General features: G+C 28.2%; 2 protein-coding genes across 8 annotated transcripts in view; one reads left to right on the forward strand and one right to left on the reverse strand.

Moving 5' to 3' along the window:
* LOC145749724 (dedicator of cytokinesis protein 9-like) overlaps nucleotides 1-21,005 on the reverse strand; it is a 64,837-nt gene that overhangs the window by 18,001 nt on the left and 25,831 nt on the right. For 3 of the 7 annotated variants that reach the window (XM_082565568.1, XM_082565562.1, XM_082565567.1), the window contains exons 20-37: nucleotides 16,970-17,143; nucleotides 16,309-16,497; nucleotides 15,794-15,987; nucleotides 14,970-15,069; nucleotides 14,480-14,617; nucleotides 13,844-13,949; nucleotides 13,396-13,455; nucleotides 12,174-12,333; nucleotides 11,708-11,825; nucleotides 11,246-11,399; nucleotides 10,743-10,858; nucleotides 9,972-10,156; nucleotides 9,453-9,509; nucleotides 8,547-8,665; nucleotides 8,177-8,298; nucleotides 7,654-7,791; nucleotides 7,413-7,592; nucleotides 7,081-7,194 (exon numbers count right to left, since the gene is read on the reverse strand). In XM_082565568.1, coding sequence (XP_082421694.1) covers nucleotides 7,081-7,194; nucleotides 7,413-7,592; nucleotides 7,654-7,791; nucleotides 8,177-8,298; nucleotides 8,547-8,665; nucleotides 9,453-9,509; nucleotides 9,972-10,156; nucleotides 10,743-10,858; nucleotides 11,246-11,399; nucleotides 11,708-11,825; nucleotides 12,174-12,333; nucleotides 13,396-13,455; nucleotides 13,844-13,949; nucleotides 14,480-14,617; nucleotides 14,970-15,069; nucleotides 15,794-15,987; nucleotides 16,309-16,497; nucleotides 16,970-17,143 — 2,424 coding nt within the window. The remainder of the gene's footprint in view (nucleotides 1-7,080; nucleotides 7,195-7,412; nucleotides 7,593-7,653; nucleotides 7,792-8,176; nucleotides 8,299-8,546; nucleotides 8,666-9,452; nucleotides 9,510-9,971; nucleotides 10,157-10,742; nucleotides 10,859-11,245; nucleotides 11,400-11,707; nucleotides 11,826-12,173; nucleotides 12,334-13,395; nucleotides 13,456-13,843; nucleotides 13,950-14,479; nucleotides 14,618-14,969; nucleotides 15,070-15,793; nucleotides 15,988-16,308; nucleotides 16,498-16,969; nucleotides 17,144-21,005) is intronic. The other 4 variants (XM_082565566.1, XM_082565569.1, XM_082565565.1 and 1 more) reach the window with 3 other exon arrangements.
* On the forward strand, nucleotides 4,502-6,102 carry LOC145750491 (uncharacterized). The gene is made up of 2 exons (XM_082566537.1): nucleotides 4,502-4,689; nucleotides 4,846-6,102. The coding sequence occupies exons 1-2, from the start codon at nucleotides 4,552-4,554 to the stop codon at nucleotides 5,680-5,682; spliced, it is 975 nt and encodes a 324-aa protein (XP_082422663.1). The 5' UTR covers nucleotides 4,502-4,551; the 3' UTR covers nucleotides 5,683-6,102.

The following is a 21,005-nucleotide window of genomic DNA, read 5'->3' on the forward strand; positions in this document are numbered from 1 at the left end:
AATAACTAAGGAAATTTACTTCAAAAAGTCGACAAAATTTAAGGTTAGACGCAATGTTTTATTTTAAGCGCTTAAACGTGTTATAACGTTGTTTATATTCAGTCTAGCATTTAAAATACATCGACACGAAGCTATGTACGTTATATATCATAAGTATGCAAATGCATTATTCATTTGATTGTATATATTAAAAGCCAACTTAATGAATTGGTTTAGAATATAATAGAAAACCATATGGCAAATGGGACAAATGTATAGAGAGTATGGTATAGGCAAAATGTCTACTATTTTGTTTAAAATTATGTACATTATATTTAGTTATATAACATATGTAAAACAGAATAGTTTAGATTTATTAGTGTTGTGTTATATTTACATTAACACGGGATGTTAATTCGATTAATTATTACAAATTATGTAAAACTGAAAATAATTAAATACATTTTTTTGTGTTTTGTTTAATCTAATAATATTAAAAGGTTTACAATAATCCTATTTAAAAAAAGGGTGTTTTTGTTATCTTAATTAAACGGAATTTAAAATTAATTGTTTTTTAATGTTAAGGTAATTACCTACGTCACATAAGAGTTATAATTAATAATTATGACATCTAAGTAAACAGTTAAGTACCAAAGTCAAACTTGAAAATTGTTTCTCCTTACCTTTATTTACTATTAAGAAATATCCCGAGGTTAGCGATATTACAAAATCAAGTGTGATTATAAGAGGACTTAAGCGTTTAGTTTAACATGTTTTAGGGCTAGTTAGTAGTAGGAATTTATAGAAAGAATTGGGTAGATTAGAATTTCCTAATATTGGATTAAACATATTGGTTACTTATATACATATATATATATTTATTTTTACCTAAAATAGAAAAATGCGTTAAAGCCATTGTCAAACCCACATGGACATATTAAAACACCATTATAATTTATTCTATTGGTTTTATACTCTTTGCAAATCTGCTTCGCGTGCAAAAACCAATAAAATAATTGCGGTTCGATGCGTCATTTACCATTTCGAATTTTTTCTTTGTTTCGTCACAATAAAAACAATAAATTCGTCTTGGAGACAGCGCGATGTGGCATTATATTGGCAGGATATGATTGTTTGATTTATAGGCTTGCAAGTAATACTGTTTCGGAGTAGGAGAAAAAATTTGTAGCTAATTTTTTGTGACATTTTTTTACGAGCATATCGAATCAGTTTAATTGCCGCGGATCTTGACTTTTAAATTTATGGTAAAAGGGGTAAATACTTGGTAAATACAAAGATATATTCTTTTTTACTCATTTTAAAAGCAGGACATTAGCTAGTTTCACATGTTTTAGAACCGTATTTGAAGCAAAATTAGTGTTTTTTTTAATATTAGTTTCATAGTAATTTATAAAATTTAAACCATTGGTTAATTTAGTTAGTCAGATACTTAAAAATACAATGAAGTTTTTGTATGAATATATCGAAAACAAGTAACAATCTATTTCTACATAAAGCATTCATGTTTAAAATATGTAAATTAGAAAAGTTTCATAAGTGACGTAAAATGTGATACAACGTGATATGAATTCAATATTTTGTCCTATATAGGGATGCATATAACGCACATTTAAATTTCGTTACTAAAAGTAATTAGTTGGTAAATTGGACTTTAAATGGTTGTTTATTTCGCTAAGTTATTAGATTACGACAAGATCTTTTCAAAACAGGTTTTTTAAGCGATAAATATTTTGTTTTTGACCGAATTTTACCTCAATTAGAAAACAACAAACCCAAATTTAGACTTGGTATTTTTTAGAATGACTAATACCGCATTAACAAATTTAATTTTCGTGAATAAAACACGTAATTTATACGTAACGAAGAGCAAGTGAAAAAAGTTAAATCCCCAAAATAGAATTTATATTAAACCCGTTTAGATGATTGTGACGTCATAGACCCATTGTTTACTACGCTTTGTTAACAAAAAGAATGCACAAGCACAACGTAGGCGTTTTCTAAATTTAACAACACACAATCGAAAAAAGTCAAAAAAAAAATGCGTAACACTATTACTATAAGTTAACCCGGCATATTCTATAATAGTGAAAAATGAAATAATACAATTATACACTTGGATTGAGTTATATTATGCGGTCGCTTATAGTAAATACTTCAGATTTACTAAGTCAAAAATAATGATCGATGGTAATAAGGTTTTGGTAATGAGTGTTTAGATTAATTAAGTTGTAAATGTTAATTATGATAAACATTATACGTGTATTTTATGTAATAGATTATTAAGTTAATTACAAAGTTAGAAATATTAGTGATTTTATTTTTCAAGGAAAATTATTAAGATAAATTGACATTAACATTTTTAGGGTGGTCAAAATTTTTTTGAATTTTTGAACAAACTAATTTTTGCCATTACTTAAAAAAAAGACAAAAAGTTTATGATAATTTGAATCTATTGTTACGCTGTTTTATTGGCTAAACAATTTGAAAACCGTTAAAAGAAACCGCATGGGAATATATTGTTATGAGAATCGTAAACCTAATTTGTCAGCTTTTTCGTTTGAAATTTTGCACTAATGATTTATATCACGAAAAGTGTAAAATTTAAATGGAAAATTTACAAATTTATTTATAATACTAATTAGTCATTTGAAATCACGAATTAATTAATCAGAATTGTTAAAAAATTAAGCTTAAAAAAAAACAGCAACAAAAATCCGAATTTCGAAAAAATTAGAAAAAATTTATAAAAAAATAAAAATATAATATTCTCAGGACTGTCAACTTATAATTTACGTTTCAAAAACTATCGCCTAAGTGTGTATTAAGGTTCACTTATAATCGGAGAGTTCAAAAAAAAAGAAAAAAGAGAAAAAAGTTCAAAAACCTAGGAAACCATGTTATAAGTCAAACTATAGTACAGACGAAACTTAAGATGAAGTTAAAAGTTTGAGGTTAGATGATCATATATGGAACTGGTTTGCATGTCGAGCTTGCCAAACGAGATGTTAAAGTGTGAGAATGTTTTGATAAGTCGATAAAAAAAAGCTGTGCAAAAATAATTTTTTTTTTTAAAAAAATTGCAAATTTTTAGAAAAATGTTTTTTAGAAAAAATTGCAATTTTAGAAAAAAATTGCAAAAAAATTGAAATATTTAGAAAAACGATTTCATAAATTCACGCAAACGTGTAAATAACTTATTACAATTGCAACTTAAAATAGAATATTTATATATTTAGATGTCTTAAACAGAAAACCTATAATGTCACTAAAACTGTATTAATATTTCAATAATAAGCTGTGTGTGATAATTTCAACAAAAAATAAACTTACAAAAAAACAAACAATTTAGCTTTTAAAAATTTATGGGAATCTTAGGTTTAAAGATCACAAGCAAAAGTTGTTAAATAATTTAACAGTGTTACCTCATGCCAGCACAATATTATCGATGACTTAACTTTAAAAGAAAAAACTAGTTTAAGAACCTTATTACTAATCTAACTGTTAAACCACGACGATTTTGTATATCAAAAGTAATATTATGTGAAAAGGCGCAATGAGTCGTTTAAATTTGTTTAAGGGTTAATTCAATGAAGGTATAATAAACAAACAGGATTTTAACCAGTCATAGTACACGTAACAAAAAATAAATAAATGATTAAGATTTTTACATTTTTAAGGTGTTAAGTCAATTTTTAAGTTAGGTATTTTAAGTTCAAGTTAAGTTTTAAGCTGAGTTTTTATTTTTAAGTTTAAGTTAAGTTGAGGTTTTTAATTTTAAATTTTTTTTTTGATTACATCATCTACAAAGGGGATTTTTATATTTAAAACAATCAGATTTTGTCATGCGACAATTACACCTGTTTTATATCACATCACGTGACCCCAATCATATTTAAAATCAAAAAACCCTAATTCAAAGTCTAGACAACATTTGTAATACTATAAGACGACCAGCAGATCAAAAAACTGATGTCTCAATTTTATTATTATTACAAACAGTGAAAGCGAGTTAAATTAAAGCAGTTGTCAGTAAAGAATAATGTAATTTAAAATGATTAAATGCATAATATGTAAGCTTAACCCTTTACCAGCAAATGACTGTTACAAACAAACTGAATCCGCAGTGAAAGGGTTTTGGATAGTTAATTAACAGCGGAACCTAAGAAAGAAAGCGCTGTAAACCCTTTCAGTACCGTGGGATTTAATTTTTAATGCATTTTGGGCGCATATTTGCACCAGCATAAACCCACACATTTGGTGACAAGTAATTTCCGGAACAAAGCGAAATATTACACGAAAAGCAGTTGTTGTAATGTTGTGTTAAGAAATGCAGTGAAATGTGTATTAAATATGCAAGCAATACTGAATGTAGCTATATAATACGGGTGTTAAAATTTAGAGAATATAGTTGTTTAATCAAAATTAAATTAAATTTGAAATAATTTGATTTATTTTTTAATTAAAATAATAATTAGATTTTAATTTTATTTACAGAATTTTATTTAATTTAAATTTTTGAGTTGATTTTAATTTGTTAAAAAAAACGAGAGAATGGAGGAAAAAAGAAAAAACGAAGAGAAGAGAAAAAGTGGGAGGTTTGGGGGTTGGTTGGAGTTTGGTGACGTAGGTCAAAGTTTGGTTGAACTTGAGATGGAATATGACGACATGATGGTCAACTTCGAGGACCAGGTACGTCATAAATCATGCGGTGACGTCATATAACACGCGACTTTTTAAAATTGATATTTTAGGAGTGTATATCAGTTTGGTAAAGGCAAACCTTTTAAATTTTGCACAAATTTGTTTAATTGCAAAAAAAATGATTTTTTATTTAATTTTTTCTAGAAATCTCGTCTTCATAATTACACGCCTGCTGAAAACACGATTGCCGAGGAAGGGGGAGATCACCTTTCGGTGAAACCCCCAGCACGAGCCGCCAGCCCAACGCCAAGTAATTCGAGTAACAATTCGTCGAGCAAGCGAAATTATGGCCAATTAAAACGTGGCAGTTCCAGCTCTGGACTACACAACCCTTTTGCCTCAATCAAACGGAAATGGTCGTTAAAAGGAAGCGCGTCGTCTAGCGGCCGTAAAAAATCGGGCGATTTAAAGAAATCCCCACATTTGAGAGTGGACTTACGGTCGGAAACGAGTAGTATTGATATGGAAAGTGAAGTATTTGATTCGCAGAGTAGCATCCAAGACACAAACTCTAACAACTCGGTCGGACAAGCTGCTGAATTCGCTGTATTTTGCTCTTCGCGACATGGTAGTAGCACATCAGGGTTTGATGACACTTTACACGGGACCTGCGTGATCGAATCCCCGCGTTCTATGAGAAAAGCCCCAATCCCTATCGAACACAAACTAGCTCTTAATGATAAAGACAATACGCTTCTCAGTCCCCCTGTTTTAGTAGATGGAGAACTACGCAAAGACTTTCAATACCTCTCGCCTGTAAGGCAATGCCCAAAAGACGACGATAAGAAAAAGTTTAATCATATTTTCCACTCGGCAAGTATCGCTAAACTCCTTGGAAAAGGAGAGTGCGTGTCCCCCGCGAGAAAGGGAAGAAAAAAGGAAGAGTCGCCACTTAAGGCGCTATATCGCGCCACTGTTTTAGGACAAGACGGTGGATTCGGGAAAGAAAATAATTTACAGATGACGATTGGAAACTGTTGATGATTTTTAAGTCGAATTTCTTATTTTAAAGTTTCGGGTTCGAATCTTGCTGGCCAAGAGATTAAAAAAGAGAAACACAAAGATACTGAAACATCACGTGACTATACGAACTAACCACGTGACCCAATGAACCGATATTACCTGACTAAAAGGCAGCGTTGCACAATTGTGATTCGGTGACGTCACAAACACAATGTAGCATGGTGACGTCATAAATATTTTCCAAAACAAACTAGCATGATTAAATCATAAGTTTTTGTTAATTTTTAATCAAGTTTTATTTTATTTTACTCAATGACAAATTGCAGTATGACGTAATAAAGTGGTGATTTTTACGCAGGTTGGCCTTATTTTTGTTTGTTATTATTTTATGTTCTTCAATATATTGTTTGTTATTTAGAATGCGTTTTATTTAAAGAATAAAAATTAAAAAAAATATAAATTTTCAATTTTTTTAAAGTTGTATTTGAAATACTATTCTTAGTCCTTGATTTAAACTTTAAAGTTAGTTACGAAATATTTCAATAATTCTAAGAAATTGATATCAAAAAAACAATCTTTAAAATACAATAAAATTCCAGCGTAACCCACCCCAAGAATTCAAAAAAAAATCCAAAGAATTGAACGAATACAGGACATTTAAGTTTACTTAACACAAAGAATTCGAATTCCTGATAATAAATCAAAAATTTGAGAAAAGAATCCATTACCCCGTAAAACCAATTCGTTTTTTTTGTCTTTCAATTTAAAAAAATTTGCCCCAAATAATCTTAAACAATTTCCTTAACGAGTGCAAATTAAAAAACAATAAAAACATCACGTGACTTTTGAATCAAAATATTTGATTTCAATAAATTATTGGAATTCGAACCACAATTTGGCCTTAAGTCAAACCGCAGACAATAATTGATTAAAATAAAGATTTTATATTCATTGATTATCCTTTTTATGACCCCGTTAATATTAAAATTAAAAAATATTCATTTAACAATACAAAAGTTATGGAATAACACTCTTGTTTGTTCAAGTCCACTTTTTGAACAAGATTTTTTTAAATAAGAAAAAAAAAAATTTTTAATATTTTTAAATAGGAAAAAAAAAGAAAGTCAGATTACGAAACTGAGTGACGATAGTATTAGTTCTAATATTGTTCATCAACCGACAAATAGTCTTCGAAATTCAATGTGAAATTAAAAGCTTAACCTTTTAAATCGACCGACAACATTTTTACTAATTTAAAATTTAATTAACATAAACTAACTGCCTTTCAGATTCGACTTACATAATAAAGCCTTTATATTTTAAATATACCAATCTTACACTCTCGATATAGGTTTTGTACATACCAAAGTCCTCTAAACCTTAACTTGAATATGTTTAATATAATAACCAGCCTACCTGCATATCCTTATCGTTGGTTGCATAACTTTTAATAACAGAAAGTGAATGTTGAAATCTTGAACTTCCAATTCCAATCTCTTTACTTATAAGCTGTGATACTGCTTTAATCATCTGTTAGAATAAAAAATAAGTTATTTAACAACAAACAATTTTGTTTTAATTAAAAATTCCCATTTCTGCTAGACTACAAAAGTTAGTTTAACTTAAATGGAGTGTAAGTAACATAACATTTAAATTAAAAACTGTATCAATTATAAATAATAATCATTTATATCAGTTTTTAAATACAATCAACTGTACATAAAAAAAACACACAATTATTATTTTACCTGTAAATTAGATCGGACAAAGTTCCTTCCAGATTCGGTGTAATTTGTTCTCATGAGTAAATACAAGAAAGCACAAGCTTCCAACCTGGTTGATTGCAGCCGCGAGTTGGCGCACTTAAGCGAGTGGTAAATCAACGACGCGCACAGATCAGCTGAACCACGAAACAAAACTTGTGGAAACTAAACAAAAAAAGGTAACATTAAAAAAATCAACATATTAAAAATTAACAAAAATATTTACCATAACGAGGAAAAGTCTTAACGAAGCAAACGCGTGTTTGAGAACGACTTCTGATTGGCTAATTTGTAAGAAAAGAAGATAAGTGTTGAATATTTTGTGCATTAGAGGATTGTCCCCATCTTTATTTAACAACTGTTTCTGTAAAAATAATTTTCTTTTTGTTAGATTTATTAAAAACCAACGTAACGTACCAAAGTAAAAGGTGCTAAGCACTAGGCCTAAATTAGTTTAATAATCATAAGTTGGACATATTAAGAAACCGAGGTTATTTAAAATGGTAAGGGCTGGGCATTGAATATATATAATAGTCATAGGTTCGAGTCCCACTGACGGTATGTAAAACTTATCTTTATTTAGCCACAGTTTACCACAGGTAATACCATGGTTCATTTGCTGGTAATTAAACAAACAATTACACCATTTAATAACACATCAAACTTTTAAATATAGTTTTTTCGATCAGGTAGAAGTAATATGTACATACTGTATTACTTTTATTAGGATTAAGATATTAACAACTTACCTTATGTTGTTTAGTAAACTCGGCTAACATATCTAATACAATCATTCCAACCTCTGTGCTTAAATTAGCTTCCAATAGAGTTAATTTGTTTAATTCCTCTTCATTTACCATGTGGGAGGCTTCTAAAAGAAAAAAGAGTAAGTTCAAGAAACGTTTGTAAGTAAAGTTTAACAGAAAAAAAATTTGGGTTATATTTATATTTTTGCCTCTACACATTTATTAAACTTTCTTTGTACACACATTTAAAAAAGTATAAATCATAAAAAATATGCCACAAAAGGTTTTTCTTAACTAGCATAACCAAGTAATTGTATTTATTTAAAAAAAATTATCTAGAACCTTTATTATAGAATACAAACAAGAAACTTACGAGTAATCATTGGTTCAGCGAGTCCACTTAATTGTTTATTATGGTGGTGAGGAACCGGTGTTCGGATTCGAACCGGCAACGTCTTGGACTTGCTGCTAAATTGAGATAAAGAACCAAATCTAAAAAAAAATCTTTGTTTAAATTAAATTTGATGAAAAATATTATAACAAGCAAGCGAAAACAAAATTAAAAATTAAAGTATGATAGCTAAATACAAGTAAATGTAAAATAAATAACAGCATCTGAAAAATGTAGAAAATAAACCACCAAAAACATAATATACAAAAAATGTTAAAAAATGAACTATAATATACTAAAATATTTATTGTTTTTATTATTAGACAGAAATTAATATTTTAAAAGGCTACAAAAAACTTAATTAAAAAATTAGTCAAATTCTTTTCTATCAATAAATTTAATATTTTAGTAATGATCTCATGCTATCAAATAATAAAATAGCCAAGCAAACATAACTCATGCTTACAAGGCTTACCAATAAATATTAAACTTCTTAAATTTATAATTTCATGTTTCCATTTCCAAAGCTCAGAGCAATCGCAAAAGTATAAAATAAAAAAAGTTGCAAAAATTAACTGACAACACTGGAAATTTGATTGCAAATAATAAATAATTTTAAAATTGATTGCCATAATCAATTTTAGCTGACTTAAATTAAAATACTACACTTATAAATAATAACCAATGCATATTTACACCAACATTATTATAATATATATATTTAATACACATTTTATTAAATTATTTTAGCAATGTGAGTTAATGACAATTAATAGTTAATTAGGTTAAAACAGCCATATTTTATTACCAATATATTACTAATGACAACTACAAAAAGCTGCCTATTAGAATAAATAAAGCTGCATAGACGAATAAAAAAGATATTACCTGATTCCTTGAAATTGTTGTTTTTTTCCTGTATACTTGAAATGATGCATACAAACCCTGACAAGAAAAAAAATTGAATGCATTATAGGTATTAACAAATATCAACAAAAAATAAAAGTAACATTAGTTACCCCAACTCAAATTCAAGTTGTCTTTGGCAGTTTGGGGTACTATTGAATATTGATTATAAATGTATATTTATTTTTTTTGTATATATCTTTATTCTCGATGTGGGAAAGTCTAATGTGCGACTTTAACATAGAGTAACATAAGTTACTCCAACCCAGTCTTGAGTTGCCTGTGGCAAAATGGGATATTATAGAATAAAATTACCCGATAATTATGCTGCTGATTAAGCGCTGGCTCAGCAGTTTATACCGTTTAACTGTCTCACTTAAGGGCACTATAGCATAAATGTAGTTGAAAACTAATTTACCTTATATGGTGAAGCAAAGTGTTCTTACCACTACACCAAGACACCGACAAATTATTTTTTCTAAATTTATACGAACAACTTACTCTAAAACATCAAAAAAATCAATTTGCTCTAATGTTGTTGAATCCTTCCAGAATCCAATAAGCCCATCCGGAGGTAAATTGTTGACAATGTGAAGAAAGCAGAGGAGCAAACTCCGACTTTCGTTAGGATCAAGTTTTTCAGATGGTGAAAATCTAGTGGCACTCGCAATACTTGGTGTTGGACCCTAAAAAATAATAAAAGTCAAAGTTTGGCAGGTTTTGTTTTTATATCAAAAGCATAAAGTGCAACTATTAAATGTTAATTCTAATTAACCGGCAGCTTGGTGTAGTGGTAAGAACACTTGTTTCACCACACATCCCCACTGAGCTCATGCTGTACCGCCCTTGAGTAAGGCGCTATAAACGGTATAAACTCCTGCTGAGTCAGCACTAAATCAGCAGCATAATTATTGGGCAATTATAATCTATAATATCCCAAACTGCCACAGGCAACTCGAGACTGGGTCGGAGTAACTGTTATTATTCTATGTTTAAGTCGCGCATTCGACTTTCCCACATTGAGGATAAAGATATACACAAAAAAAAATTAATGTTTAATTTTCGTCTTTAAATTTAAATCTAACATTATAATATTAGGTTTTATGTTTTAATTTCTAATGCATAAAAAGCATTTTTTGTATATAAAAGCTGTACAATAAACTAAATGTAAGCACTTAATTAAAGTTAAATACTAAAAAATGAACTGTTTATCTGATTTAAATTAAAAGTTTTGTTTTTAATGAGGGATAAAAATATTAAGTTTATATTTACTAAGTTCATTTTTCCATCAGTTTTATCTTGACCGACTGAAAGTGAATTTTGAGCCTCATTAACTGCAATTGAGTTTCTGGATCCTCCTCTATTTAACAAACTACTGCCTGGGTTTGCTACAAATTTAATAAAAAGTTAATATAACAAAGAAAAATAACTAAATGAGCCATTAAAAATTGTATGTAGAAATATTAAAAAGTTGTCTTATTAATTTAAAAAAATAAATACAAAAATAATATTTAAATTAAGTTTTGATTGGTTTAGAAAAACATAAATTAACTTAAAACTATATAAAAAGTCTGTCTAAAATTACCTAAACTAAACCTAAGTTTTTTTTGTCAATGTTTATTTAATAGAGTTTAGTGGACAACTTATATAAATATGTAGTTTTATGTCAAATATAATTATCACAAGCAAATATTAGTTGCTTTTATATAATGACAATTAAAATTAAGCTCACAAAACAGGTAATAAAACAGATAAAAATTATAAACAAGAATTACCAATGGCACTCATAACATTAGCATCTGATGCTCGAGCTCTTAAACTGCCAGCTCTGTCCCCACTAACTTGAACATTAAAAGCATTAGCAAATGCTGGGGCTGTGTCTTGTCGTTGTAGTGGGGTTTGGGGCTCAGTTAGATCATCTCTTGATGACTGAAATATGGGTTAAAATAGATTTTTAAAAAAATTGGTTAAAAAAACTAGTTAAAATAATTAGTTAAAAAATGTATAATATAAATTGGTTAAAAAAATGTTAAAAATACATTGGTTAAAACAATGTTTCAAAAAAATTAGTTAAAAAATTTGCTCCCCAGAATTAAATATTAAAAAAAATAATATTTAAAAGCTTCATAATTGGTTTCATAGAATCTCTTCAAGACTTATTACCCACAATAAAAAAAATTATAAGTAAGCTTATAAAAAACGCTCCCAAAAAATTTTAAAATTAAAAATATATTTACATTTGAATTTTCATTTGCCTCTGATGTTGCCGTCAACCTTCCAACATTATCGAGTAATATTCTAAGAAAAGGAAGATACAAGCCCGCTATACGTGATTGGTGGGCCCTTGACTGATACCTAGTGACAAAAAAAACATAGAAATTAAACTTTAAAATTTATTTAAAAAACAAAAAAATTTTCCTAATAAGATTTAAATTTGCTGGTAAAAATTAGAAAATATTTTAAATTTATGTAAAAAAGTTATTAAATGAATTATATTATGTGGCTGGTTGATTGATGGTGGAATACATAAATTCTAGCTAATTCCGACAGAAAAAAACGAATTTACGTAATGACTAAATCCATGTTTATTGAGTGGCGTTCGTTAAGTACACCAAAATTGCCTTTTCTGTTTTTAAAAACCAACATTTGCACTCAATATAATCAGTGGAAATGAATCGTTAAAAAATATGAATATTAAATCACCGGTCATCAAAGACATGTTTAGCAAGAAGATTCCTAAAAGTGTCAATAGCGATTGATCTGATGTCTGGAGCTTCAAACATTGCTGAACACAAACTCTTGAGGAGCAAGCCTGTGATGAAGTGGATGCGACAATACTCATCATCCAAGCAGTAACTATAATCTAAAAAAATTATTTTGGTATCAGATTTTTTTTCAAAACAAATTTTTTACGAGTTATTTTTTATTATGCATTTGTCTATAATTACAGGAATATATAAGACACTTTTTAAAAAGACGAAAAAAATTGTTTTTTAATTGTTATTTTTTTGATAAAAATATTTAAAAACTTACATAAACATTAGAAAAAAAACTTAAAACTAATGTGTTGCCAAAAAATTTCTAGTGGAAAGTGCAAATATATTAAAACAATAAATTAAATGTTTTAAACATTTAATTTATTTATTAGTTTTAAAAAAAGCAAGTTACATTTAAATCATTAAAATTTTTTATTAAAGCGTGAGTTATTTAAATAAATCCTGTAAAAAAGTTAAGTAATTAATATTTTAATTTAGTATTTCAGCCAAAAAATAGCACAAGTTAATCTGCAAATCAAAAAACCAGCTTACTAAAAATAATTAATTTATTAAGAATTTTTTTTTCAATTCCATAGCATGTGATTGTAATGTAAACGTTAGCTTGCATGTTTATTCTTAATATTTTATAAATTACCAAAACTACAATGCCAATCATATTATTAAAAATAGCTTTCAAATTAATGTATGTATATACACGTGGTACAGTTTTACACAAAAACAAATGGAAATGAAGTGAAAACAAATTGACCTTAAAACTTAACAAATGGCAAAACCTTATGATTTTATGAACAATTTGACACCAAATTAACTCCAAATTAATATTAACTTAAACCCAGAACTCTATTCACAAATAACTTTTTTTTAAAGACAATTTTATCCTAAAAAATCAGACTAAACAATTATTGTAATTAATGAAAAAATTTTATCTTTAATAGCAAAAATTTGTTCAGAAACCAAATAAATTTCAAACAAATATTTCTCAAAACAAACCCAAAATTTAATTCAATTAAAGAGTTCATTTAACAAGTTATTATATTTTTTCACAACTCAATTTAGACAACTGTAGGTTATGAATATGACCAAGCCAAACCAAATATTTTGAGAATTATGATTAACAACATTTAGTGATTTAGTGCAAGACTGAGTACCTCTCGTGGAACGATTTACTTTCATTTTACGTTCGCCCTTGGTAATCCACCATGTGTCATCTATTTATTTCAACCAAATAAAACTTATATAAAAGTTGACCTAATATTACTTCTATATATATACTGGGTTGTACATTGAGTACAGATATTAAAGAATTTAGGTTTTATTATTCTTATTGATACACTAATGAAAAATAAATAATTTAATTTGCTTTTTAAAGCAAAATAAGCAATTTAGTAGCATGGCATGTTATCCATATATAATTTTTAATTAACAAAACTGCCATTGAATAAATAAATTTATTATTTTAAAAAAATTTTAAAACGAATTTTAATGTTAAATACTAATTACTAAATTAAAAAATCAAAATAAAAAGAAACTAAAAACTGATATTAGTCAATTTAAACCTAAATATAAATAATATTAAACAGAAATTAATAAAATTACCATTTTTAGCACTTTTAGAATTACATGGAAAAGGAAGATTGAGGGGAATATAATGTTCATGATAACAAACTATCCTTAAAAACTCAAACTTCATTTCAAACAAAACCTGAAAACAAAAATAATTTTTAAATTATGAAAACTAAAAATTACTGTTTTATAGTACAGTAAACTTATTTAACAATCCAGTAAGAGTGATATTTGCACAAGTGTGGCCATTGCACAAAATTTCTACATTTTTAACTTTTCAGTTTTCACTTTATAGTGTATATTAACCGGCAGCGTGTTGTTGTAGTCAGAAAACTCGTATTTACCACATGATGTCCTGGGTTTAATCCCTATTGCTCCCATGCTATAAAGCCCTTGAGTAAGGCACTATAAACGATATGACCTTCTGATAAGCCAGTCATTAATTACCAGCTTAATAATAGGGCAATTACAATCTTTTATATCCAAAACTGCCAAAAGCAGCTGGGTTGGGGTAACACTTCCAAGACTGGGTTGGGGCAACCATTGTTACTCTATGTTTAGGTTGTAAAGTTGACTCTTTCGCATTGAGGATAAAAATATATAAAAAAGGTAAACCGTAACTTTTGGTGAATTACCATTTACAACCATTATAGAAGACCAACATTTTACCTTATGATCACCAGGATTAAAGTTTTCAAGATAATGGTTAATGAGTTTGAACACAAAACCTCGGTCAACGTAGGTGAAACATTCCTTTACAAATGTTGCAAGACTTACGTTGGCACTATGGACATCTGCATAGTTGACCTGAAAATATAATTGTATATATATTGGTAAGTCAAATTAACTATGTATATTATCAAACTAGTTTAAATTTACCAATTTCATTTTTTTGTGCAAAATTAAAGACTAGGTCTATTGAAATTTACTATTAAATGTTTTTTTTAAATAGACTTCTATCATTTATATATAATAAAGCTAAGTAGACATTCTATATGTATGTATAGCTTAGCAATTTTTTAAAAATGCCATTTGTGGTGCGTGTGTAAATTATCGCAAAAAATATTATAGTTGCCACCATACTATGACAATTAAATGCCTAACTTAGGGTGGGCTATAAACTAGTATGTATAACACTTAATATAAATTATTGGGTTACCTTCCATTTTTTAATAATATGAGGAACAGCAGTTGTCAACAAACTTTGGATGGAATGCTGGAACGAAAGTGGAAATCTTTCATTTCTCTTCAACTTTAACCTTTAAATAGTTTGAATAATGAAATTATTTTTTATGTTATCAACTCAATGAGTTTTATTTAATATTAATTAGTGGCTGATATTGTTACACAGCTTAAAAAGTTTCATATTTAAACTGTTATAAATCAGTAGCCTCCTTAAGTAAGGTGGTATAAATGGTATAAATTCCTGTTGAGCCAAAAACTAATCAGCAGCTTAATTAATATAATCCATATAATTCCAAATTGTTAAAGTCAACTTCAGACTGGGCCAAAGTAAAGTATAGGCTATAAAGTTGACCTTCCCACATCAAGAATAAGTTAATACAAAAATATATAAATTAAAGCAACTTTAACTATATCTCATTATAATGCTTTACAATAATGCTGGCAGCGTGGTGTAGTAGACTTGCTACACCACTCTGAGATCGTGGGTTCAATCCCCACTGGGGTCATGCTGTAGCACCCTTGAGTAAGGCGCTATAAACGATGTGAACTCCTGCTGAGCAAGCAGTTAATCAGAAGCATAATTACTAGGCAATTATAATCTATATAATATCCCAAACTGCTAAAGGCAACTCGAGACTGGGTCGAAGTAACTAATGTTACTCTATGTTTAGGTGGCACATTCAACCTTCCCACATCGAGGATAAAGATATATACCCAAAATATGCTATTTTAAAAAAGGTAGACCTACTTAGTTGATTAAATCATGTAACAATGCTTATTTAAAAACCATTAACTTACTTTTGTGTTGATATAAGATGTTGAGCCATGCTCTTCACAACAATTTGTAGAAAAAATGAAGAATGAAGCAACAAAGTATTTACTGTAAGAAAGTCAGCAGTAGAAGGTCTTAAAAATGCGGTCATTGCAGTCGTTAATTCCTCATGGATTGTTTTACTTTTGTAATCTTGGTATGGAGCTGTCACGAATGAATACTGAAAAACAAAATGGTAAAATTTTTTGATTTTATTAGGTGGTTTTAACAATGATAAATTAAATAATTTTATTCATCATAAAATTTAGACAACTTTTATTATTTTTTTAAATTTTTAGTTATTAATTTTGTTTACATTAGTAACTTAAAACATGTTTACATTAGTAACTTAAAACATGTGTCAAAATTATGATTTAAAAAAATACATACACAATAAAAAAAATATTTTTAATTTCATTAGTCATTCTCAAATGCACAAATTAAAAATTTAGCCAAATAAAAGGTATTGAAAAAAGCTTATTTTAAATGCAGCAACACTTACCTTAATATACTGCTGCAACAGTTTCTCATGACCTTTAGAATGACAGTTAGCAACGATATAAATCAATGTTTTAATACAATTGGATTGTGTGTCAGTGGTAAAACCATCCGCAGTAAATAGATAAAGTAGTTGGGTAAGAATAGTGGGCAGATATCTTACTATAGCACTTATATCTGCAGCCAATAAGCTCTGTAGAACAAAATTTAATCATTTTTTTAATTTGTGCATGGTGTTGAGATTTTAGGTAAAAACTTCAACATTTTTGTGAATTTTTGTTATAAAAAATTTCTGATTAAAATTTAAACAGTATATCCACTAGGTTGTGGTATTGAGTAATTGAACAAATTCTGTTAAAAAAAGCTTTTTGGTAAAGCTAAAGGTAATTTTTTACATTGAATTAAAAGCTCGTATTGTATTTATAACAAAAGCTATTCATTCTGATATTAATATATTAGAATATCAAACACACATAATCTTAATTAAAAGTCATTATAATTTAAAAGTAAATAACAAAAGTTCTAATCACATATATAAAAGTTCCTTTTTAATTTTTCCAACAGAAGTTGTATTTTTTTCAAAACCAATTTTAAATTTATCATACTAAAATATATTTTGCAAAGGGTAAAATTTTGAAATAAAATAAAAAGTAAAATATACAAACCTTTAAATATTTTACAATATCATGATCAGAATCTGAAGTTTTGTGGAAGAATTTCTGACAAGCTTCGAACAGGTTATGAATATGACAATCTTCAGTATATATAGATGACATGGTTGCTAGTTTAACATTGAAAATTGACTTCCCTCCATCTACCCATTTTACTTCAGATCCATGCTGAAAAAAAATTAAAATTTTATTTTTGTTTAAATAAAGTGTAATATTTTTGTGTACTATTTTTTGAGTTTTTAAATTAATTAATATAAAAATGATTATTGAATAAAAATTTTATTGTTTTTTATATTGTTCAAATATTTAAAAAATTGTTTAACAATTTCAATTTTAATTAGTCTATAATTAGCAACAGATTTACTACTTTACAACTTATTAAACTAGACGTAAGGTCTAGATTAAATCAAAATCAAACGGAGAAAATGAATATATTTATTAATAAACTTATGACGTTCACAGTGTTTTAAGTCAAATGCCAAAATTATATTTCAAGGAAACGATAGGAATTGAAGTTGTTTTAAAAATTGACATTTTTGTGAAATTTAGGCGGAATTTTGGCCCTAATAAGGATTTAAATTGCAGCCAAATCCAGGTAATAAATGATTTATTGCTTCCTTATTAAAGCAAAGCCAGCTGACGAATTTTACCAAAACCAAGATTAAACAAATAAGTTTATAATTAACACAACTTAAAAAAACTTCAACAAATTTTTTAAACAAAAAAAAACAACAAAATGGGCAAGCAAAAATTAAGCAAAATCAAATTCACACGCTTTATGACGTCAGAAACGCCGAACGCTCTTTCGTAATTATTGCGTAACAATTAAATCCAAATCGTTAAAATTGAAATTACAATACGGAAACAATACCGAGTTAATTTTTGTTTAATTAAACACATTGCCAAAAAAGGTAAGTGGGTTAAAAGTTAGGAAATTTAAGATTTAAGTTAGTTTAACACGAATATATGAACATTATTCTTTCTAATCTGGAAGTTGTGTAGTTTTAAAAATCGTTTATTTTTCTATAAACCAGAATAATTTTGAACTTAGATTCACTTTCAACACCTGAAAAACAGTTTTTACTTATGTTAAAATGTGGCTAACTGCCAGCCAATGGAACCACGTGATTTAAACACCCGATAAATACGTCATAACCTATTACGTAATCCCGATAGTACAACATAAAAGTTATTAAAACCTTTAAATTTGGGCGGGTTGTGGTTACCCGCAAATGCTACGTGAAAATGTGGTTAAAAGTAACCCTTTCACAACCTTAATCGTAAAAACAAACTAAATCCCATATTCAAAATCCATGTTTATATATTAAAAGGGTTGCACGTAACATTCAGGCTAGATTTTTTAAACGTGTTACAAGGAAACAATAAGATGTCGTCAGAATTGTTTTTTGATTATGACCTCATTTGCTTTATTTAAAATATTGTGAAATATTAATGCGGTTTGTTGAGTTTGTTTGTTATATTTAAACAGCTTATTCTATATTTCTCTTGTAATAAATCATAAACATTTTCTTGGATGTATTTTAATAATTTATAACATAAGCCTTAGTGATAAAACATGTTCAATCAAAGTCGAATATAATTGATTAAATTTATGTTTAAGCCGTGAGGTTGTCTATTTGGAGACGCGGAATTGAGGGAATGGAAAATGAAGAAAGCCAAAAAAGGCGAGGCGGAATCTTGAAAAAATAGAACGCGGAAAATGCGTTGACTGTTTATTTGTATTTGGGTCAAAATTATTTTAGAAATTTAACTAAATTACCCAAAAAAGGGTTAGGGTAAGCTGGGGGTTTATAAACAATGCCTAATTATTAGTATTTGGTTTTTCAATCAAATAAATATTCTTAAATATACCAACGAAATTTCCGCGTTTTCAAATTTAGGATTCCGCCTCTCCGTTTTACGCTTTCCTTTAATTTCCGTTCCTCAATTTACACGACCCGTTTTTTTTACATTAAAAGAAAAAAAATTAAAAAAACTTGAAATATTTTGGGTCACGTGACATTAAAATCAAAGACCTCATTTGGTCGCGTGCCTTTAGTAACAATGCCCATTGTTACGCAGCATTAACACTTTAACCTTACAGTTAACAGCCCCACACACAGACGAAACAGCGACCGATAAACAAACATAGTTGTGACGTCACAAACGATTTTGTGGTATGGAAAGAATTAGATAGAGTTTCAAAGTTAAAATCCCGTCGACTTATCGGAACCAAAAAAGGAATAAAAGCAATTGTAAGACTAACCCTTACACAAACAAAATTCAATTTTATCGTGTTATTCATACAAAGTATGCGCCCCATTTGTGTAAAGGGTTGAATACTAGTATTAGGCATTACAGGCTTATGTTAGTTAAGACGTAAATACAAATAATGGAAGCGTTTAAATTGCAAACATAAAAAAAAAAAAAAACTCTATGACGTCATAGAGAGCAGACAATTTGGAAGCCGGTCACGTGACCGATACTTGTCGTCAGTTCTCTCCAAAGACAACAATTCCGGGAATTTATTTCATTCTGAGACGGCGCGAAAAGTCACGTGACATCACAGTCTGGGGAATGTGACGTCATAATCATTAAAACCAACGAGCATGTGTTACAACAATTAAAGATTGATTAATAACCGAATACCCCCAAAATGTAAGAAAAAACTTGTTTTTTTCCAATTTAAAATCAAAATAACAAACCGAGCGATCAAAAACAAAAAATTAATTCGTTCTGTGCGCAAAATTCCAGCTCCACATGAATCATAAGCAACCCTTTACCATCTCCACACATACAAACAACATACAACTTAGTCGGTTAAAAGTTAAGAGCCCTGATAAGCGTGTGGAAGTGTGTGGGTGACGTCATCACACGGGGTCAGTAAATTAAGTGACCTGTGATGTCTGGGCAGTTGAACCAGACGAGCGTCTAACGAAATTGTAAACAAATATCTGATTCTCCCAACTATTTAAACACTTAAGAAAGTAGATAATCTTCTGAAGATGGATTTGTTGTTTTAGGGTAAGAAAAAGTGATAAAAAAATTTAAAAAAGTTATTTATTAGTTACTTAACACATAATAGGTAAGCCCTACAACAACAACAACATATAACATGAATACTTATAAAAATTTAAATTAATTTAAAAATATGATTTAGGAATTCAAAAAACATATTTTACACTCTGCACGAATTTATTATACAACACTATTTTAAAACAAAAAAGTGAATAAGAAATTAATGTTTTAAAATAATTTCAACTTAATTTAATTTCCAAATTTTGTTATTTCCACAAATATTTAAAGTAATTGCCAAAAAAGATAACAAAAACCAAGCCCCGTTTCGTTCGGTACTTACCCTCTTTTAACCCTTAGTTTGTATTTCGGGGAAGAATATTTGACAGAAACCTTACACAAAAAAGTTAACCATCCTTATCGTTAATGTGTCTATTGAAAACTAAGTTCAAAAAACAATTAAATCAAATTAGCAAACCATAAACGGTAATTGAAAAGAAACTGTAATTTTTTTCTATTTTGATGAAAAAAAAAATAATGAAGTTATTGTAAATTTAAAGTTTGGTGTTTCAGTTTTACTGTAATTATGAACTTTTAGCTTAATTTTGCAATCGAAAATGAGCACGTAATATTGAAGAAATACAACAATAAGCATGTCATCCTTATACCTAGTATATTAAGGTTATAAACTTTTTAAAACAATAACCTGTACGTCAATTATTGCTATAGTCTAGATCTAATAACAGCTGGGAAATTTTTGAAAATACTTGACAGAAATCTTAATTCCACTATAATTCCTTATTTAGTAATGCCATCAATTTGCCAAGTCAAACAAAAAAAACAATTCACTAAAAATGTAAAATCTCAAAAACAAAAAAAGACACTTTATAAATGTCAAACAACAAATTTTATTACTGTTAGTTATATATGTGACGTCACCAGTCTATTGTTATGACGTCACAAGTTTAATTTTGTTGATTTTTTGGGTTTTAGTGTTTTTCGCGGTAGGTGTTTA

Source organism: Corella eumyota, chromosome 4, assembly GCF_963082875.1.
Source record: "Corella eumyota chromosome 4, kaCorEumy4.1, whole genome shotgun sequence".
Classification (NCBI taxonomy): Eukaryota; Metazoa; Chordata; class Ascidiacea; order Phlebobranchia; family Corellidae; genus Corella; species Corella eumyota.